The 16,027-nt window shown below is 34.8% G+C and overlaps 3 protein-coding genes across 4 annotated transcripts; 1 reads left to right on the forward strand and 2 right to left on the reverse strand.

Annotated features, from left to right (window-relative positions):
* Positions 1-235: 235 nt before the first annotated feature.
* Positions 236-3,470, reverse strand: LOC122587171 (O-fucosyltransferase 13). 2 transcript variants are annotated; one of them, XM_043759260.1, is made up of 6 exons: positions 3,088-3,470; positions 2,885-2,964; positions 2,102-2,172; positions 1,903-1,991; positions 1,540-1,761; positions 236-1,115 (listed from the first exon to the last, which is right to left on the reverse strand). In XM_043759260.1, the coding sequence occupies exons 1-6, from the start codon at positions 3,228-3,230 to the stop codon at positions 383-385; spliced, it is 1,338 nt and encodes a 445-aa protein (XP_043615195.1). In that variant the 5' UTR covers positions 3,231-3,470; the 3' UTR covers positions 236-382. The 2 variants fall into 2 exon arrangements, with proteins under 2 accessions (XP_043615195.1, XP_043615196.1); XM_043759261.1 differs by lacking the exon at positions 3,088-3,470 and having other exon boundaries at positions 2,102-2,209; positions 2,885-2,967.
* A 594-nt stretch (positions 3,471-4,064) lies between these two features.
* On the reverse strand, positions 4,065-6,715 carry LOC122589236 (pentatricopeptide repeat-containing protein At1g52640, mitochondrial). Its single transcript, XM_043761495.1, has 2 exons — positions 4,812-6,715; positions 4,065-4,690 (listed from the first exon to the last, which is right to left on the reverse strand). The coding sequence occupies exon 1, from the start codon at positions 6,675-6,677 to the stop codon at positions 5,142-5,144; it is 1,536 nt and encodes a 511-aa protein (XP_043617430.1). The 5' UTR covers positions 6,678-6,715; the 3' UTR covers positions 4,065-4,690; positions 4,812-5,141.
* Positions 6,716-8,479: 1,764 nt separating this feature from the next.
* On the forward strand, positions 8,480-15,620 carry LOC122589325 (kinesin-like protein KIN-14P). Its single transcript, XM_043761611.1, has 20 exons — positions 8,480-8,605; positions 8,695-8,778; positions 9,124-9,201; positions 9,277-9,369; positions 9,444-9,473; positions 9,565-9,594; positions 9,792-9,836; positions 10,056-10,397; positions 10,471-10,552; positions 10,922-11,017; positions 11,090-11,269; positions 11,683-11,789; positions 11,880-12,055; positions 12,648-12,803; positions 12,895-13,148; positions 13,807-13,970; positions 14,334-14,595; positions 14,697-14,763; positions 15,062-15,132; positions 15,367-15,620. Exons 1-20 carry the CDS (start codon positions 8,495-8,497, stop codon positions 15,429-15,431), a joined length of 2,493 nt encoding a protein of 830 aa, XP_043617546.1. The 5' UTR covers positions 8,480-8,494; the 3' UTR covers positions 15,432-15,620.
* The last annotated feature ends 407 nt before the right edge of the window (positions 15,621-16,027 follow it).

A 16,027-nucleotide genomic window follows, 5' to 3' on the forward strand; every position in this document is an offset into this window, starting at 1 on the left:
ATTTAGAATTTGGTAAGGAGAAATGCAAAGACGTTTTCAAGACATGATACATAGGGCATTATGAGTAATTATCAACATATTGTGAGCCAACCAATTACAAACAATCATAATTACGTAGGTCACTAACTTGATCAATAATAGGAATTGAATAGGAATTCAGGAAGACATGCCATTTCCTCACCCGGTAGTCAGGCTCAAACATTTTGACCTGCATAGTCGTCAGTCTGAGAAAGCATTTTCATACAATGGAATAAAGGTTTCTATCAAAATCGGTAGAATCAGTTACAAAAACTCTTACAAAAAAATGAATGTAAATGAACCAACAGGAACCGCTACTAAAAATGCATACAAGATTAGCCCAAAAACCGAAGAAAGATCATAATCACAATTTAAAGTCGCAAAAACAATCTGGCAAAGCAGAACCTTTGCCCATTACAAAATCATCTTTGTGAGCCTCCCTCAGTGCTTTCATCAACTCGTTTCCTTTTAATCCCTGGGAAGTTAACTCTGCAAAAGCTTTCCTGCTTAAAAAAAGAGTCTTATACAACCCCTTGTAAGCTCTCATTGCTGCTACCATCTTATCCATGTTACCAAAATATGTGGCCACATAAGAATCACTATTAATCGATACATAATAATCCAGTGCCGCTTTCGTGTTTCCATGCATAATCTTGAAATCTTCACCACTCAAAAGAGATGATTTTGTAACAACATTTGTGTAAATAGAGGTTAATCCTCCTAGTTCCATAATTCCATCTCCGGCTGCTAAGTAAATATTTGTATATGTTGGGATAGAAAGAGATTGAAGGATTAAAGCAGTTTCATTAGGAGTAAGTGGGCATTTTCCACGGCTTCTCCAAACACGAGCTGTTTCACCAGTCCAAGGTTTTCGATCTACACGTGCAGACTCTATAGCCTTGATAGATGAAGGTGATAGCCCACTATATTCACATTGACTGTAAGCTACCATATCGGGTTCAAATCGAAGGTGAAGAGACAGAAAAGGTTTGGGTATGGCAGCTAGAAGTTCAGAGCTTTTCTTCTCCAAAACACTTGTTAGGCGCAATGCACTGTAACAGGCTTGGCAAAGGGCAGCCTTTCCATAGAGCGGAAACCTACAAGATTTCACAAGTTCAAAAAGTTAATTAATAAAGGTGGCAATGAGAGGGGGTAATCAAAAAGGTACATTTTATGTCGAGGTCAAAATGGGTCAGTCAGGTTGGGCCGACCAGTCAACACTTTTTGTCTGAATTTCTGTATTTTGTATTTACTTGACATGTTATAGCGGATATCAATACTGCATTATAAAGATAACAAGTTTCTTTTAATTAAATGAATTAGAACAGCAATTAGTTACATGCTATTTGACTTTTGACCTACTTAACCCATTCAATTTTATCCAATTTAAGCTGAATACATACATTTGACCCATTGTCAATTTTATACAACCAATATTGACCAGTCTCAAACAAACGGTTGAAAGTACCACCCCAACAAATCATATGTTCCCAACTTCAAGAAAGTAAATATTTAAAGTACCGATCACGTCTTTGGCTCATGGCAGGTGTAATAGAGATGTAATGATGTTCCAAGAGTGACGGAAGGACACTCTCAACATAATCAAATTGGCCTTTTCTTTTACTGCAATCTACTCGGACAGGTTCTCTTGATGCAATTTCTGCAGGTAATTCTTTTACAACATCAATAAACCCCTTCAACTGTTGAATAAAGTAGTCAACATCAAATACATCTGCAAAACCACTGAAGGGGACACAAGAATTGAATTAAAATCATAATATATAAAACAACTGGATGTGAATAACAAAGTAGTGCAAATCTTTATCTTTAATGATTACCCGTGGTTCAATTGGTTCTTAAATTTAAATTTAACAGGATAAGTACCTCGATTCATTCCAATAAGCAGCCACTTCAAACTTTGGCAAAACAAGAGTTGCATTAAGTAATCTTGCAACACCAACGCCATCACATAACTGCAAAAAGCCTGTGTTGCTCAAATAGTCTTCAAAAATAACATGAAATGTCCGCACCTTATAATTAAACAACCAAAAGACAAAGATCATGTATGTTTGAAAGTACTTACATCCCTCCTCATCTGATTAAGCCCACCATAACAATCCACTCGAATGTAACCATTAGTCTTAGCTGGGAGAGCTGCAGCATTTCAACATAAAAAACCAAACACAAATCTCTGCATTGAAAGCACACTCAAAGATATAACCCAACAAAAGAAAATCCTAAAGCACGTATCAACATTTTACCAGCAACCAAACACGAAAACCCTTGTACCGGTATTAGTCATATAGAGGTGTTTTGTACACAACAAAAAAATGAATCATACACAACTAAACATTGTGTTTCGAAAATAAATTTACCCCTACATCTCAAACACTAATTGAAACACCACCAAGGTAACCTACTGGTCAGATGTCCTGAAGTCTTCACAAAAGGTCTCATTTTCGATCCTCTCTAGGTATACCTCTTGAAGGCGGCCAGGTAAAAGTTCATCATTATAACCTGGCTAGGTCATGTACAATAGAGTCCAAGACTCACCCTGTCCGGGTGACCCGAACTGGGAAAGGTGAAGTTGTCAAATAATTATTTGTTAAGATATGAATCGGTCTTTTTTTATCTGTCGTGTTTTTGTAGTTGTAGTTGTTGTAAATAAGAAATCCTAACCGAGTAATTAGTTAGATTATACAAGTAGAATTTGGGTTGTTCAATATGAAGAGGGTGTGAAAAGAGTTGAGTTGATGCAGCAAAACTAAAAGCAAGCTAGATTTAATACTCCACTATCTTGAAGGATTTAAGGCTAAACTATAGATATAGATACAAAAATCACGAATGCATAAAAAAAACAACTAACCAGTGAAATGGCCTTGAAGCCACCAATTACAAGGACGCCAATCTAGTATCCTCTTAGCACTCCATATATCCGTTTCGTAACTGCAATAGTTTCAAAAAATAAAATACAACTAAACTGAATTAGATCTATATATATAGTGATAATAATAATAGTAGTGTTATATAAGGGGAAATTGAAAGAGGGAATTAAGGGGGGGGGATTACGTGGCAGAGGGAGAGAAAGAGATCTGATAGAAGGGAGGAGAAGAAGGAGAAAGAGATACGAGGGTGAAAAAGAGGATGATAGTGAAGAAAGTGAGGGTTAACAAGGGTTTCTTCTTCGTCAATACTACTGATGATGATAACATCTGTCTTCTTCTGCTGATAACATATGCGGATCAACTGCTACTTCTCTTTCTTCGGTTTTCAGGATTCATATACTATTAATTAAAATTAATGGTTAATTATATCTGTGAAGTAAAGCAGCAGATAGTGTTGGGAGTATGTATAGATTTAGAGTTTCAGGATCTGGACTTTCCTCATCATATCAATCCAATCAAATGTTTATATATATTGAGTATATGAATAAATGGATGACGGGTGATTGTGCGGTAGATTTAGTTGGGCTCTTACGCACGTCTTAATTTTACGCTACGCACGCTCATTGTGGTTTTGTCAAAACTCAAAAGGGTTTCGCTCCTTTGGGTTTGTCTTTACCTGTTAAGACTAATAATTAGGGGGTGTGTATATTATACTCAAAACATGAATTACAATTTTTATTACCATCAAGTCATCAACACAAGAAAGGTAACAATATTGTTTTTTTTTTTTTCAAGCACCCGACAAAGAAATCGATATTAAGACCAGCGTGGAATACATACAGATATCGGATAGATGTCCACACGATGCGATAATGCTGGTGGCAATGACAACGGCGGCGGTGTTTTAATAGTTAAGAAATATTGATAGATTAAAAGCCAATTGTTTGTGGCTTAAAAAGTAAATGGTTTACATAGAATTATAAATATGGCTGTCAAACACATCTATGATAGAATTAATCATATTTTTTTAACGGCCAATTAAAAGATTATTGAATTAGAGGACAAAGATACATCAAAGCAATCCCTCGGGGAGCAAAAGTCCACCAACAACAAAAACCATACATCTAAACCAGAAAGTGCATTGCACAAGAAAGGAACCAATTAAAAAGAAAAAGGTTTGTGTCCTAATGGCTTCTTAATACCCTAAAATCGATATTTCAAAATATCTAAGACTTTAAGTCTTGTCAAAATACTCTAATTCTTTTCTTACATGGTAACATCAATCAAAAGAATAAACAAAAGTACAATTTGATGTCACAAAAGTAACCCTACAAGTGAAACCTCTACGCATTATGAAACCAACTCTAGAGCCTTGCTCAACTGTTTCATCAACTCCTTATTTCTAACCCCATCAGAAAGAACTTAGCTACTTCGAGACCCACTGTAACTATGCCACCATCTTAACACATTATAAACATACTTCAAGCACATAATAATAGCTTTTAATCCATACATGACAATCTAGTGCAGCTTTCATGTTACCATGCCAAACTCATAATCTGTCTTCACATCTCAAGAGGCAGATTTATAACAACACTTTGTGTAAATAGAGGTTAATCATTCAACTTCCACAATCCTATCTTCGGCTGCTAAAACAGTGCTCGTGTTTGTTGGAAAAACGAGCTTGATATAAATCTCCAAAGATGGGCCGTTTCTTCAGTCCATAGTTTTCAAGACCCAAGTGCAAAGAGACTCCTCATTATTCACATCGATTTTAGATTACCAACCTACAATAACAGGTTGAAAACAAAGGTTAAGAGATGGAAATGTTTCGGCATTGCCTATAGAAGTTCACACTTCATCACTTCAACGGTTATATCTCTAAAACACTAATAAGGCACAACGTACCATAACATGCTTGACAAATCGTTGCCTTTGTATAGTACTGAAATTAGCAAGATTTCACAAGTTCAAAACAAGAATTTTAGACGTGGTAAAATGGCCGGGTGGGGTAACGGGTCAAATTCAGTCTTTGCTGAAACAAATTTCTTTTGCCTGGGCTAGGTTGACCCATAAACACATATTTGTCTACCTGAACTTTTCCAAATGGTTTAAACACTGAAAACCAAGAATTCAAATCCCTCTAACTTTCAAGATAACTTGATAACCAAGAATTCAAATCCCTTTAAAGTCTAAATATTGCACAATGAACTACAAAAAGACAACAGTATTGCTTGGTCAATAATCGCTCTCTTCCGAATTATCTTCTTCCTTCATCAACTTGATATTCTTCCTATTGCCTCTCATAATGCCAGAAAGATCTTGTATAGCACAAGAAGTGCTTCTTTCCATCTTACCTGCAAGTATCTCTACTTGCTCTGGAAACCCTAATCCTATAATTTTGTTCCTCAAAAGTTCACAAGTTGAAGAATAAGGTGGTATACCATCATCAACCATCATTTCAAAATACCTACATGCATCCTCCAGCTTCCCTCTCTTACGACATAAACCATGAACCATGACCGCATAAGTTGAAGCTGAAGGATGGAAACTACTTTTTTCCATCTTCTCCCATAAGCTCGTGACTCTATCAAAACGCCCTACTCGAATCAACATCTTAAGCAGCATATTATATGTATGCCGATCAGGGTCACAAGAATCCGTATCCATTCTAGATACCAATTTAGTAGCCAAGTTAACTTCCAACCGGTTACAATGAAAAGCTAAGATAGCGTTATAACTCCACACGTCTGGTATCAATTTTTGATCAATCATTTCATCTAAAAGCTCATACGCTTCATCAACTTTATCGTTCTTACACAATCTATTAATAATAGAATTATATGTAAACACATTTGGAACTAGACTATAGCGTTTCATCCTATCAAGAACCCGAAAAGCAGAATGTATGTCATTAGCATCACAAGCAGCATGAATAAAAATGGAATAAGTAAACGCGTCAGGTTCAAGCCCTTTCGGCCTCATATCACGAAACAACTTATGAGCTTCATCAACATTCCCTCCTTTACACAACGACTCCAGAATACTATTATAAGCATGCACGTCCACACAGCATCCTCTCACAAGCATTTCATCAAACACCTTTTGCGCTTCTTTCGACACGCCCAAAAACCCCCATCCCCTCACTAAAATACTAAAAGTTTTCACACTAGGACTAAACTCGTGCTTAACTTTATCGAAAAACAACTGCGCTTCCCTGACATGCTTCCTTTTACAAAGCACGTACAGCAGCTGATCCAAATCGTCAACAGTCGGTTTGACGCCGTAATCGATCATGTTATTAAAAGCCCTAATAGCATCTAAAGGCAAATTAGCTTTACTATAAGCACTAAAAACATTCCAAAACATAACATTATCAATCTCACATGAATTGGTCTGTTTCATTTCGCTAATAAAGTCCCAAACTAATGGAAACTGTTTACTTCTACCTAAAATATCAATCAAAATTTGGTAACTGCTTTTACTGGGGGTAAAATTAGGTAAATCTTTAGCCCAGATAAAGAACCTGTGAGCTGAGAATCCTAAATTGTTGCAACGTTTGAGAACTTGTTCGACTAAGTCGGCGGTTATAGTTTGGGAAAATGGGGTTAGAGCTGAAACGATGTCGTGTCGGGGGCTTCGGTAGTCGCTGAGGATGCGTGAGATATCGTTGATTTGTTGTTGTGGTGTTGAAGATGATGATTGGGAATAATGACGTGTGAAGAGACTGTGGATGGTTTTGGCTCGTTGGGAGACTGACCTCAGTGCCGCCATCTCCGGAAAGGAATGAGGTTAGGTTTCGCCTCTCTATGAGAAATCTTTACAATTTTATTAAGATTTTCTTAGAAAAATTATGTTAATGTTAACTTTTTAATTCATTTTTGATGATATTTTTTTACACTTTTCTCTACCTAATGATATAGTGCCATAGTGGTATTGTATCCTTGTATTGCCACCAAGAACTTTGTTATAGCCTTAATGACATCTAAAGGCAAGTAATTTGTCAAGTTAGCTCATTGGAATTTGATGTAATCTTTGTTCATTTTGGTCCAATAATTAAAAATGTAACTGCTGACAGTAAGTCTTCATGATATTAATATGATATCAGATCACACATTAACTTGATTATTTTGATTAATATTTAGTAATTAACTTAATTATTATTATATTTGGTAATTAATTAAATCAAAATTTTATACATATACATAGTATAAATCATAATAAGTTAGGACTATGAATAAAAAAATAGTTATTAAATTAAAATAATTTTCAATTGTCCTATACAATACTCTAATTCGTCTCATCCATAGCTTTTAAAGCAATGAAAAACAAACTCGTTAATTTAATTAAATGTTACACTTACTATTTAAGTTATTATTACTATATAATACGAGTAATGGTTAATTAAAATGAAATAAATAAATAATTGATTGGATCGATTGTTTGTGTTCCACCACTTCCATGCACTATCTATGTATATGTTCCATTTAGCCGTTACATTTGTTGATATATCATTATAAACCAAATATATATACTAAAAATAAATTTTGTATATAAAGTTAGTACAGTAAAACATATAGAATCAAATAATTAATATAGAATGGCTAAGAAATAACCACCTGCAGATCGATCAGGATGCACAGCTCCAATGGTTTGAGAAAAGAATTAATATTATTTCCATAACTTCTATATTGTACGTTATTTTTCTTTAAATTTTTTTCTATGCAAAACAGAAACACATTTGCTGTTGGTTGAATTGGTTTACATCATCTACGTACGTGAAATATTCGGTGACTCAATTTGATCATCAGCCTTCTCAAATCGTCATCAACCTCCCCAGCACACCTAACGCCTCACTCGGGCCCAAAGGCATACACGCATTCTTTTTGTTTTTCGTGGTCTTCAATTCTTCTTCCTCCGGCCGCGCTATATATATTGCCAAATATGGAAACTAACGAGTCAACACCACCAAGCGGTTTGATTCCCTTTATTTTTCTTATGTCTTTGTTCTTGTGTATATACATATAATGATCTTTTTGTATTCCTGTTATCTGCATGCAAACTTGTTAACAGACCGAAACACACGCATCTATGTCGATGCTGGTCAATGTTTTTTATACAAAATAATGATCATCATCATATATAATGATATATATATATATAGTTTTCTTCATATTGTACATGTGAAACTAATTATACGTTTATATGTACCGCAACTCCGCAAGACAATGGTATTTTATTTAGCTACATATCAATGTGTTGGATGTAAGTTATGCTTCATCTTACGGATGACTAAAAGAAAATGAGGTTAAATAGGTTGAAGGTAAAACCTTCTAAATCATTTTCTTGTAGATTTTTGATAAAATAACATATTTTGACAATGAGTAGTGTCGTTTTAGGCAAATACGGTTAAGGTCAACCCAACCCAGACCATAAACCGTACATAGTCAATACCAATCCCGGCCACTTTGCTCCTGTGATGTTTCTGGCTCTTTAATGTACTTCTAAATTCTAATTAACACTGGCTTCTCGACAAGAATCTTAATTTTTTTTTATCATAATACTTGTTTGCAGAGCCTACGAGTGCATTGATGCATCATGCTGGACATAAATTTCATGAAGTGTTTCAGATGAAACAAGGCGGCTATTCTGATCTTCCTGCAGCAAAAATCTCAGAAATGATGAAATCAAATAGTTTGGATGTAATTTCATGACTTATTAGATAACTCCTCAACATAAAGTCTTTTTGGACATTTGTACTTCTATAACCTTAGACTTTTATTTTTTCCAGATTGCACCGACACAATCTCTTCTAAGCTTGGTAAATGGCATTCTAGATGAAAGTATCAGCAGGAAGAATGGTGAACTACCTCATGTATGATATTAATATAGGTGGCAAGATGGGTGGCTTTTTTCAATAGAATAGGTTTGGGTTGAAACAGTAGGAAAGGCCAGCCTGGGTAGATTAGGCCCATATTTAAGATAACCTTTCAATAATTTAATGTGTTGAATATGATAACAGAAACAATATTATCACAATGAAGTTCCTAAATTGCGAGCAAAATGATCTAGAAGTTTGTATCTGTTCGACCCGCACATAAAGTTATCTGATTTAACATGTTTGAGATAAAATGCAGTCCAAATAAACCCATAAATTATTGATTGGGTCGAAATTGCAAAATATAGCATGATTCTAAAACTTTGTTATGCTTAATCCCAGCGTGTTTCTTGCCTCATGAGGAAGGTGGTGCAGGAGATTGAACGGCGTATATCAACTCAAGCAGAACATCTAAGAACTGTAATTTTTTAATTCTATTTTTTATCTTTCAATTTACTATTCCTCTATGACATTCTATTTTGTTTCCACACGCAGCAAAATAATGTCTTTAAAACTCGCGAGGAAAAATACCAGGCAAGGATTAGAGTTCTTGAAGCCCTTACAAATGGGGCCGGTGGAGAATCAACGGTAGTTTCTTCAACAACTGTATATTTTCTTTGTTTCTTCAGAATAGAAATGTTTATCAATTCTCATTGTCACAGGCGGCAGTCGACCACTATGACCACATGAAGGTAAGCTTCTTAAAAGGTTTAATTCCAGGCCATTTGTAACAAATGAATCGGTCTTAGCCCCCCCTCAATAACTTTTTTCTCCTTGATACAGATGATGATGAGCCCGTTTGATCATATAAAAGTAAGGTTCCTCTTCTTATTTTATATCTTGACCTGCTTATGAATGATAACGTTAACACCGTACATGTTTGACCCATCTACTGTCTTTTAAAAAGCTTCAAATTCAAGTAAATTACTTCTAAAAAAATGATCCGAATATACATGCTTAGTGGGGTTATATTTTGTTCAAGGTACTACGGGCTGCTTTTATTATTGTAGGTTGATGTGACAAGAACTGGAAGTAGCAAGGACCTAGCTTCACTGGTGAGTTCAAGTGTTATATTCGAATCAGATAAGTACCATAGTATTACCTCCTTCCATTTTAAGTGTCCTAGTTTGACTTTCTGAGTCTTTTTCTTTCAACTTCGACCGTAATTTGTTGTGGGAATGGCAAAATTTTAACTTTGAATTAATACTTGTTCTTTTTACCCGCGCCACACATTATGATTTTCTTATCTATGGATAATCTTCTTAATGTTGTAGGCAGATGAGACAATTTCACAAGAGGAAAGGAAAAATGAGGATCAGGGTGTGGATAGAAATATGAAAGAGAAGAATAGCAGAAGTGCTGAAATTGTAGCTTCGAAACAAGAAGCAGAGAACATTAGGAAAACAAATGAAGACCAGCGCTTGCAAATAGAAACAGCTGCAAAAAAAGCTCAAGCTGAACTTGAAAAGAAATTGAAGGTTGTTGAAAGTCAGCTGCATGAATCCAAGATGAAGGTGCAGGACCTTGAGGCTAAATCTTTGTCTAAAAGTCAATGTTGGTACAAAAAAGAACACATTTATAAAACATTTACAGAATTCCAACTTGGTGCACTCAAGGTAGGCTTGATCATATTATTAACACTCTGACCTTGATTTCATATGTGCTGATATAATCGAAGTTATCTTTCAGGAACTAAAATTTGCTTCTCAATCAGTGCGCCAGGAAATTTTAAAAACTCAAAAGAGCTACGCAGAGGATTTTGATCATTTAGGTTTGGTTTGGTCTCAAAACTATATTAAAAGATCTTTTGAATACGTGTGGCAGAGTGGGTGGGTTGGGTAACGCGTCAAAGGGTAAAAAATTTTTGGGTCGGGTTAGGTCTACCATAAATGCATTTTTCTCCAAAGTATATAAGTCTTAATAAATAACAGGCGCCAAATGTGATTCCAAAAGTTGGATTACTTCAATGAAATTATCATTGTCTTTAATAAAATTATTTGGGAGGTTTTCCTTCTTTACATGTCTGACCGTTATAGACAATTAAAAAAAACACAGATCAAGCCATTTGTACATAGATGGGATCTTATTCTACAGAGTCTTGTATTCCCTTAATCTCATGAATAAGTCTCGTTGTGTTCAGGGACAAAGGTTAAGGTTTTGCAAGACGCAGCAAAAAGCTATGACGATGCCTTTTCCGAAAATAGGAAGCTACACAATGAAATTCAAGAATTAAAAGGTTAATTAATGATAGCATGTCTACCTTTGATACTTATAGTCTTGCAATGACTTGTGAAATTTTGGTGAACAGGAAATATTAGAGTTTATTGTCGGGTTAGACCATTTCTTCCAGGTCAAAAAGAAAAACAATCAACCATTGATTATATTGGTGAAAATGGGGAGATAATTATTGTCAATCCCTCCAAACCGGGGAAAGATAGCCGCAGGTCATTTAAGTTCAACAAGGTTTATGGTCCTAGTGCCACTCAAGGTTTTTCACTTTTTATTTTAGCTTTGTACTTATCTATATCACTAATTGCATAAAAGAGAGAAATTTTTTATCAAATTTTGTCTCACCTTAGCAACTTTCTCTGAGTGATATAAAAAAACTCTCCAACATCTTAACTTTTGATATAGTGTGATCTTCAAACTTGACAACAAGTAAACTTTGTGTACATGCAACTTTAGTTACACAAAAATTTAGTCAAACTTAGTTATTCTGAAACTTTACAAAGTTTTCGTTTTCAAATTTTTTGGAACTCGAGCATTTTTGTTATTGAACCATGCTTTAAATGGATCCATAAAGTCACAACTTTTGCTTCCCACTTTTCTATTTTATAGTGAATTTATATCTAACTAGGGGATACATGGGCATCATCTAACATTTTCCCAATGGTGTGACAGCTGAGGTATATGGAGATATACAACAGTTGGTACAATCCGTTTTAGATGGATACAATGTATGTATATTTGCATATGGTCAAACTGGATCCGGAAAAACCTACACAATGGTATACATCGTTCTTTTGCAATCCATGTTTGATGTTATTTTTTGTTTATAGTTTCTTCCTCGATTTTTTAATTATTTTTCTCTTCCACAGAGTGGCCCTGACAAAGGATCTCAAGAAGAATGGGGAGTCAATTATCGTGCTTTAAATGATCTTTTCAGAATTTCCCAAAGTAGAAGCACTTACAAGTATGAAGTGTGGGTTCAAATGGTTGAAATATATAATGAGCAAGTTAGGGACTTGCTGGGAAATGATACTTCTCAAAAGAAATATCCTTCTATAAGGTTATTGGGCTGTAATTGTTGCATGTTTAACAAAAAATAGTTAAAATATCTTATACTCTTCGCCAATGTTAGAGGTAACATAATGGATAGGTTGATTTAAGACAAGCGGGATTAGTCTGGTTGAACCAAATACGCTTTGGGTAAATAATCTTTCATGATTTCTTGTTTCAAATCCAAGCAGAAATCTTTTCAATAATGGACTAAATTTTTCATAAAGTTATTTAGAAGGTTTTGTGCAAAGGCAATACACTTTGGGTGATTTTGGACCCCTTCAAAGGTTTTTTTGTTACATCAGTTAATCAGTAAGAGGGCATACAACTATATTGAATCAATTATTTTAATATGACGATCTCATATACAAGTTATTGTTTGTTTTAGGTTCGCCAACAAACAACTAATTTTTTGGTACATGGCGAAGATGTGTAAGTAGGTGCAGTACTTTTATACAATTTTCATGATTTGAAAGTTAAAATGAAACGGTTTTTTAACTGGTATTACTAATAAATTAGGTGGGATCAAAATATTTTCCCACCCATGATGTAATTAAACAACTTGTTCCAATCCTTAACTTGCGAACACTTGGGATTTTATCAACTGCAAGTTTAGCTGTGCCAGATGCCAACATGCGGCAGGTTAGTGAACCATCTGATGTTTTGGCGTTAATGGAAATTGGATTTAAAAATAGAGCTAGAAGTACTACTTCAATGAATGAAAGAAGCAGCAGATCCCACAGGTATTCATCTTATGTTCAGTTTATCTTCTTTATGAACATGGATGCTGATATCTAAAGTAGCCAAATATATAAAGTGGATGCTTATACACAGCGTTGTGACGATTCATGTTTCTGGAACGGATCTGAAGAATGGCGGGTCATTAAATGCTGGTCTTCATTTAGTAGATCTTGCAGGAAGCGAAAGAATAGATCGGTCAGAGGTGGTTGGGGACCGACTTAAGGAAGCACAACATATAAATAAATCATTAGCTGCTCTTGGTGATGTCATCTTTTCTTTGTCTCAGAATAGCGCTCACGTTCCATTTAGAAACAGCAAGCTTACTCAAGTACTTCAAAGTTCTTTAGGTAATACTTCGCTGTATTCCAGTCAACACATTGTTCTTGAAATTAGTGACATAACTGAAAGTTTTAGAAAAAATCTTAAGTTCAAGATTTTATCAGTGATGACCGACTACTAACATAATCAATCAGCATATTGCGTTATTCAACCACATCATGGGTAGATTGATAATGAAGTAGTAACATAATCAAGTATCTATACATATGTCTTTGTTTGGAGAATCACAGAAGGCGGGTATGCACTCTTATTTTACAAGCTAAGGACTGTATTTTTGTTAAAAAGATATAAATATAAAAATATTTACAGTACTGAAACTTATAAAATCCTGATATTAATAAGATTGATCCAACTGCATGACTTAGTTGTCAAAGGTTTAACCCTTCCATGCATTTTATCTTTCTTGACCCTCTAAGTTATGATCAGTAAGACCGGTCCAGATATGGAGTAGTTCTAATTTCAGTTAGCTGCCAAGTTTTTACTATAAAACATAGTATGTAACCGTTGATTTAACCAACTTATATAGATATATGTACAAAAAATTGTATGACATTCCTGCTTACCAGAAGCTGCTTTGTTTAGCAAAAGTTTGAGTACCTTAAACTTTGTCATTTTACATAAAATCTACTCTGATTTCTGTCATTTACAGTTTTCTCCTCGGTACAGGTGGTCAAGCAAAGACACTTATGCTTGTACAGCTCAATCCTGAAGCTGCTTCATATAGTGAAAGCTTGGGTACCTTAAAGTTTGCTGAACGGGTCTCTGGAGTGGAGCTGGGACCTGCTCGAAATAATAAAGAGGGCAGCAATATAAAGGAATTGATGGAACAGGTATTTATGCTTGATGTCATGTTGAAACCTTCATCGCATTGATATCTCATTTTCTTTTCCTCAAGTGTTTGAAGATCATAGATATTACTCAATGATCATGATGTCTTTATGTATTTTCAAATTCATGAAAGAGGTCTAAACTATTTTTAGGTATGGCAAGTAATTTTTTTCTCCACTTTTCAGAATTATAAATTCATATTATGGTTACAAAAACATATTATTACTATATAATTATATTTTCACTTACGATTCATTACTTGTTTTCCACCCTCACCTAGTTTCGCGATCTCTAAGTAACCACAAAATAGTAAAAAGACAGCCAAAATATCTAAGGTTCATTTTATGTTTTCACCAAACTGATAGGTGGCTTCCCTCAAAAGCACAATCACAAAAAAGGATGAGGAGATTGAGCGCCTACAAAATCTGAAAGATAAGAAAAATGCTCCTCCTCCTATTGGCAGTGCAGAGCGACAACGTTCATTGAGGTATGGGTCTTCTTCTCCTATTTCTAAAGGAGGGGCTTCTCCACACACCTACCGAGCAGAAAGTATTCGTGGTCGTATGTCTCTGGACGGATACGGCTACAAACCAGTCAGAAAAGGGAAATCATCAATTAATGGAGAAGGTTAGAATTTTTTATGATGCTGAGATGTGTTACAGTTTTGGAGGTGCGGAAATATTATGAGAGATTGTATCTGATAAAAATTGTCTTTTATGTGGGAACAGACACGGATAGCTCTGTTGAAAGCAGCCCGTCTCGTGATGGTTCAAAATCAGCCCACGGCTCTTACAAGTAAGATTATCACTCCACTATTCCTGTTTTCCCTAGCCTCGTGTCATAATTAAATTTAGAAAATGCTTTGTTGTGGCAAAATGGATGGGTTGAGTAACGGGTCAAAGAGTATGCTTTTTATCAACTAGAGATAGAATCATAACTCGGATCCATCAAAAGTAAACCGATATGGAAACCAACTACTCTTTTAAACCGATTTTCTTGTTGTGTAAGTGAAACTTAGTTCTATACATTGTACATGTTTGAAACATCAATAAGTTTCTATATTGTTTGACACTTACATAAATTTGTCTTACAGGCCAAAAACAGGTAGTAGAATTTATCGTCCACTAACGAAAATATCAAAGGATCTTCCAAAAGCTGCAAAAGGTACATGAAAAATACTTGATTAAGTCACTTTGTGTATTTACCATGTCTGATGAGATATTATTCAAGTTTATCATACAAACAATTCAATAATTTTTGTTTTAATATATGAAGTATCATGAAACTATGAGTAGTCCCATATAATTATTTTAATATATGTGAATGTCTAAAATTGTCATGTTCAATGATGTTCTCTGATTGCCTTAAACCCTAACTTGTTATTCCATTTGCATACAGGCATGTTTAAGTCTCCAAGTGGTAACAGTTTGAATGGCAAAAGTTCTTCCAAGAGATGGTCATGAAGTTGATAACAATTCAACAGCTCTTCATAATCGTACACGTCAATCCCTTTGTTTCTCTATTCACTTACAGTTGTCGTCAACTTCTAAAATTTGGTTTTGCAGTGCCATTAACTTTTTAATTTTTGTAATAGAAACTAATTGAGTATAAGTTTGACAAGCATTGTGAAATTCTGTTAAAAATAGTTTACAAAAAAGGGATGGAAAATCGAGATACATGCATTTTGTATCCAAAATGGTTCTAAGTTCTACAATCAACCTAGCTACGTATCAGACATTCAAATGGACACTGAAAGGTTCATATATGCTTCGTAATTCTTGACAGGATTATCAGTTGGTTGTATTGTTGTGTACATATAGTAGGGTTAAGAAGAGTTCATATTAATAGACAAAGCATCATGTTCTCAAGCCACATCAATTTGAACGGTTTTGAGTTTGGTTGTGTTAATTTTCATGCACCAATGTTGTAATTAAACATCTTGATCGCAAAAGCATAAACATCATCTTTTTTTTTAAGCACAAACATATTTGTTGCAATAGATAGTTATGACATTGGAGTTGAGCACGGTGCTTAGAGCACCTAACGATCTATATTAAGA

The sequence above is a fragment of the Erigeron canadensis genome, chromosome 2 (genome assembly GCF_010389155.1).
Source record: "Erigeron canadensis isolate Cc75 chromosome 2, C_canadensis_v1, whole genome shotgun sequence".
Taxonomy (NCBI): Eukaryota; Viridiplantae; Streptophyta; class Magnoliopsida; order Asterales; family Asteraceae; genus Erigeron; species Erigeron canadensis.

Bases quoted from the DNA above. Each gene is read 5' to 3' on its own strand.
- LOC122589325 (XM_043761611.1), top strand. From the start codon at position 8,495: ATGCATCATGCTGGACATAAATTTCATGAAGTGTTTCAGATGAAACAA. The intron at 9,370-9,443 runs GTAGTTTCTTCA...TCATTGTCACAG, and splicing joins GGGCCGGTGGAGAATCAACG to GCGGCAGTCGACCACTATGA. The intron at 11,018-11,089 runs GTTAATTAATGA...TTTGGTGAACAG, and splicing joins TGAAATTCAAGAATTAAAAG to GAAATATTAGAGTTTATTGT.
- LOC122589236 (XM_043761495.1), bottom strand. From the start codon at position 6,677: ATGGCGGCACTGAGGTCAGTCTCCCAACGAGCCAAAACCATCCACAGT.
- LOC122587171 (XM_043759260.1), bottom strand. From the start codon at position 3,230: ATGTTATCATCATCAGTAGTATTGACGAAGAAGAAACCCTTGTTAACC. The intron at 2,173-2,884 runs GTTAGTTGTTTT...GAAATGCTGCAG, and splicing joins GCTTCAAGGCCATTTCACTG to CTCTCCCAGCTAAGACTAAT. The intron at 1,992-2,101 runs GTAAGTACTTTC...GGCTTTTTGCAG, and splicing joins TTAATCAGATGAGGAGGGAT to TTATGTGATGGCGTTGGTGT.